Source organism: Myotis lucifugus, unplaced genomic scaffold (genome assembly GCF_000147115.1).
Source record: "Myotis lucifugus unplaced genomic scaffold, Myoluc2.0 scaffold_485, whole genome shotgun sequence".
Lineage (NCBI taxonomy): Eukaryota > Metazoa > Chordata > Mammalia > Chiroptera > Vespertilionidae > Myotis > Myotis lucifugus.
Window position 1 is genome coordinate 609,154 of NW_005871533.1, and position 5,114 is coordinate 614,267.

The following is a 5,114-nucleotide window of genomic DNA, read 5'->3' on the forward strand; positions in this document are numbered from 1 at the left end:
GGTGCGGCGGGGAGGAGCGAGGGCCCGCCTCGGGCGAACTGGGGGACAGCCTCCTCCGGGGACCGGGACCGCCGCCACCCCCAGCGCCCGCCGGCTTCCGCGCACCCCGTCCCGCCCGGCGACCCCGCCCCCGGCCTCCCACTCAGCTACGTCCAGAGCGACCCCTGCCGCCTCCTGCCGCCCGGCTGGGAGCTGGGGTCCCGCTCTCTCTGGTCTCACCCTGGGACCTCCTGCCGGCTTTCCTAAACCTCGGTGCGCAGCTCCTGAGCAGGGGTCCGGTCCCAGCCTCCAGAGACAGAACCCCAGGGGCCTCCTGGCTCCGGGCCGCATCTGAAAATCTGCCGCCGCCGCCGCCGCCGGCCGCCGGCTTCAGCGGTGAAATGGACGGTGCGAGTGGGTGTCTGGCAGCCAGAGCGGGGGCGCAGCTAGTCCTGGTTCAACGCTCTCCCGCCCAAGGCCCTGCTGCACTTTTTCCTTGAGCTGAGTTTCAGGCGTTCGCCAAACCAGAGTGTCTCCCTTCTCTTGGCTACGAGTCAACATGAGGTGGGCGTTTCTGGTCACCAAGAGACCAGTCCAGTGGTTTTCCCACGCCCTTTCCTGGAAACCGGAAGCACTTAACTGCACTGGAACCCCCTCCGTGTGGGCCGCTGCTGCTCTAGAACCTGTTTTCAGAGCAATGGCTCCCCGCAGCTGAGCAGAGGGCTTCTGATTGCAAACCCACCTGCCCCGGGGCTGGGCAAGTCGGCCCAGGACCGGCTGGAGGAGGGTTAACTCTTCTGACCAAGCCGACCTAATTTATTTATTTTTTAAAAATATATTTTATTGATTTTAGAGAGGAAGGGAAAGGAGAGAAACGTCAATGATGAGAAACAGTCATTTATCAGCTGCCTCCTGCACACCCCACACTGGGGATCTAGCCCGTAACCTGGGCATGTGCCCTGCCCGGGAATCAAACCCTGTTCATAGGTCGATGCTCAACCACTGAGCCACACCACACCGGCCTGCTGTGAAGGTAAGCTGCCCTCAGTGCAATGCAGCCGCGTGTCTTGTGCTGTAAATGTGTGAAGTCGCTCTTTCTGGAGAAGGTGCACAGAGCTCCTCGTGCTTGGCTACAGGCGGTCTTTCCCTTTAGAGACAGACAAGCCCTAACCACCCAGGCAGGGGGCAGGGCGGGTGCCTGAGCTCTCTGAGACCGGACAGGCCAGGGGCCAATGCTCAGTGGGCAGACCTCTCCCCAGAGGCCTGTGGGAGGAGCCAAGACCTCAACCTGCTTTTTCTTCTGGACCTGCCTTCAGCCACTGGGTCACAGGGTTACCTCCTGGGATGGGAGGCAGCCCTCTTCCCACCCACAAAGCAGTACAACTCCATGGGGGTGGGGAGGGGGTCTGGCTGCTCCTGGAACACAGACCCAGACCAGCTATAGCAGAAACCATCTTTATTCATTCACCCCAGAGGGGCTGCCTCAGACAGGGCCCAGGGCCCCACAGCTTGGTCCCTGGAGGTGTGTTTATGGTTCCTGCCTACGGAGCCTGACAGAGTGGCCCCAGGCCCAGCCCACCCTCTGAGGGGGGTGGCAGTCTAGCTACTCAGTAGATGCCATAGGTGGGTTCATGACTGTCTCTGTACCGGTCCAGGTAGCGAAGGGGCTGCTTGTGGGGGAAGCGCTTCTGCTTGGGGTGGTAAGGGGGTGGCCGCACAAACTCGAACACGGGCTCCCGCATATCTGCAAGAAGAGTGAGGAGTGCGGATGTGGACTGCTGCCGATCCGAACCCCCATCTTGTCTCTAGGTTGGGACTAGCTAGCCAGCCTAGTGGAGGACTGGGCGACTCCCCGAGACCAGGGAGAACTGCCTGCCAGGTCTGGAAAGGCCTGAGTGTGCGCCAGCCACCCCCCAACCCCTGCAGCCCACTGTCCCTACCCAAAAGCTGGTGGAAGGTGTGGGTGACTGAGTCATCCCAGCGCACTGGAAGAAGGCCAGGCCTGCTGGAGTCATGGCTTCCTGGTGTTTCTTGTAGAAATCGAAAGTGTGGAAGGTCCGCTGGGCAAGCTGGTAGCTGTAAGATGGGGAGAATGTGAGTGGGGAGGGGGACACCAGGGCTCCACACCCCCTCTGCCCCATAGGCAATCCTGAGGAGCCCCTTAGGGCCCGCCTAGCACAACCACTGTCTGCCCGTCTCAAGTCCTGAGGGAAGAGAGGGGTGAGACTGAGCAAGGCTGACCACTGCTGGGAAGCTGGCCTGAGGCTGGGGTGGGGGTGCGGGGACAGGCGCGGGGGTGTAGATTACCAGGGGGAGGGCCGGGTATCCTCAGAGAAGTCGACTGGCTTCTCCTGCTTGAAGAGCAGGAAGGCAAAGCGGTGGAAGCCAGAGCCCCGGGCAGGGAAGGGGGGCAGGTAGGGACACGTCTCCTGTCCTTCAGCCACCCTGTTGCCTGGGATGTTGGTTCTGGCAGGAGGAAAGGAATCTGTTAATTGCCACTGGACAGAAGTGGCCGCAGGAGCATCCCCATCCAGTACTTCCTAGAGGCTGAAACAACTCCCGGGGGACACAGACCCTACAAGGACCTCTTCTGTGCAATCAGGTAGGAGCTGGAGCTCTGTGAACCCTTGGGGCTGAGGCGGAGGGCTAGCTGCAGAGACAGCCAGGATGAGAGCAAAGGCGAGCAGCCTGTGTGCTATGCCCTGGGGAGCCTGGCGGGGTGGGGGGGAGCCTGGCGGGGCTGCCACAGCCACTCTGGCTGGAGACCACGACACCTCTGAGTTGCTTTTTTCTCTGTTTCCTGAAACTCTGGGCTTTACAGTGTCTGCCCAGCTTGGCACCGGAACGGCCACTGTACCCGCCTCAGAGGCAGCCCCAGAGGGTCCTGCTGCATCGGTTGGTAACTGCAGTTGAATAAAAATGACAGAAACCAGCCTCCCAGTCACTGGCCTTGGTTATCCAGAAACGCCAAAGCTGCGGTCGCCTGCCTGACTTCTGTCCCCTGGTGTTCAGAGCCAAAAGCCACCGAGAAAGCAAAAGGCTGGCCACCCTGAGCATGTGCAGCTGCCAGAGGCCTCTCATGGTCCCTCTCTCATTTGACTGTCACAGAGCCCCCGGGTGGGTAAGGAATGTGGAGGCATCATCCTAGATTTACGGGTGAGGAGATGTGTTCAGGGCGACCAGAGGCCTGTGGGAGCAGCCAGGCCCGCTGCCTGCTTTTCTTCTTACCCGTTTCCAGCCACGGGATCATAAGGCCCTCACACTCCCAGGAAGCAGAGGGGAGGGGCCCCCTCCAAGGGAGGGAGGTTAACCCCAAGTCCCATTGTTAATCCACGATGGAGCCAAGACTGAAATTCAGGTGCCGCTCTTCCCAGGATGCCAGGGCCGCCCCGCATGCCTGACCCACGGCCCACCCCAGGTACTCACACCAGCCAGTGGACATACTCGGCATCCGGCTCTAGCAGGTGTCCATCTGCACATAAACAGACCCACCATTGAGGGCCCATGAAAGGAGCTGGGGCTGCGGCTCTCCACTGGCCCCGCCCCCGGCCCCCAGGGCTCTGGCTCCTGTACCCTAGACACCTACCCAAGTTGGTGAGCAGCAGTGTCCACAGGGAGCCCTCGTCTGCCTCGTAAGTCACCTCTGGGGCCTGGGCAGCCTGATGGGGAGAGAACGAGGGAGCTGTCACCCCCACCAGGGACAGACAAGCTGTTATACACAGAGGTTCTTGGGGAAGGGAGACTCCTGGCCCTGCAGCGGGATGTCTGTGCGCACAGGGCAGGAAGGGGCACCGCCAGCAGTTACCTCTGTCGGCGTGACCTCATTGCCGTGGTACACAGGCATCACGTCATCCTCACCCACGGCGTAGGCCACGTGCAGGGGGACTCGGGGCACGAAGGTGGCACCGTGGAACAGGTCTCGGTAGAGGCCATAGTACTCCGCCAGGCGCTGCTTGTGGTAGGGCCCGCAGGTCCTCTCCCATTCCGCCCGCACAGCCTCCAGCGGAATGCACACTGGGAAGGAATAATGCCAGCTGGGCCCCGGGTGGGGGCAGGGGCACACCCGGGCCCCTCCCCTGGGAGGGCTTACCTGTGCGGTGGCGGGCGGCCCGCTCCTCCTCCACATTGGCCTTCAGCTCCCGGAGAACCTGTTTCCGCTCCAGCAGCTGTTGGGTCCGACGGACCTTGGGTGGAGGCAGCCCAATGTCAATCTTGCTTTTGGGATCTGGGGAGGAAAGGATGTGTTGGAGGAAGTGGGATGGATTCTTGGCCAAGCCGCCTGTCTCTGCCTAGTCCTCGCATTTGCCCAAGATCTGCTGCTAGAGCTTCCCCTTTATTCACAAAACTAAAACCTACTGTGTAGTCTGCTTCTCAGACCTGAGCCGGGTCCAGTTGCTAAGCAAACTGCATCAGCTTGAGATTGCATTTTCTAATCCCTAATCCCTGACACTGTCAGTCCAGGTCATGGAAACAGGCACACGGCCTCCCAGTTGTAGCTGGGATCCCCTTCAGGCCTGTCACAGCGGGGCTGGGACACACCTGTGTCCTCGGTAGAATGAAAGAAGCACTTCTCACACTTTCATGAATGAGCCATACAAGTCACCCGGGAAATTTCTTAAAATTCAGATTCTGATTCTGCAGGCCAGAGTGGGAACTGAAACACATTTTTTTTTCTTCAAATTCTTACCCAAGGACATGATTTTTATTGATTTTAGAGGGAAGAGGAGGGGGAGAGAGAGAGGAACATCCATCGGTTGCATCCAACTGGGGATCGAACCCCAAACCTGGGCATGTGCCTGACTAGGAGTCGAACCCGTGACCAGCCAACTGAGCCACACTGGCCAGGCCATGGCAGCGCGCTTCTAAGGAGTTCCTAGGTAATGTCCGAGCTGCTGGTCCCAGAACACGCTCTTGAGTAGCAAGGCCCTAGAGAACGGTTAACCCAACGCCTTTTCCCACTTATTTAGACAATAACAATGACTAGCTGCTCAAGGGCAGTCCTCCCCAGGCACCGTGTCCGGGGCTTTCAATGTCATTCAGCGAAGTCCTGTGCACTGTGCGGGTGCAGGGACCCCTGACCTTGGGGGGCTCACAACCTGGGAGGGAGGCAGGGCCACACACGGAGCATTTCGGGG

The 5,114-nt window shown here is 60.1% G+C and overlaps 1 protein-coding gene across 1 annotated transcript in view; it reads right to left on the reverse strand.

Annotated features, from left to right (window-relative positions):
- Nucleotides 1–1,418: 1,418 nt before the first annotated feature.
- MRPL38 (mitochondrial ribosomal protein L38) overlaps nucleotides 1,419–5,114 on the reverse strand; it is a 4,955-nt gene continuing 1,259 nt past the window's right edge. Inside the window, 8 exon segments of the mRNA XM_023744771.1 lie at nucleotides 1,419–1,723; nucleotides 1,920–1,961; nucleotides 1,964–2,055; nucleotides 2,287–2,445; nucleotides 3,406–3,451; nucleotides 3,566–3,638; nucleotides 3,785–3,993; nucleotides 4,070–4,268. Of these exon segments, the coding sequence (XP_023600539.1) occupies nucleotides 1,587–1,723; nucleotides 1,920–1,961; nucleotides 1,964–2,055; nucleotides 2,287–2,445; nucleotides 3,406–3,451; nucleotides 3,566–3,638; nucleotides 3,785–3,993; nucleotides 4,070–4,268 (957 nt within the window). The 3' untranslated portion in view covers nucleotides 1,419–1,586.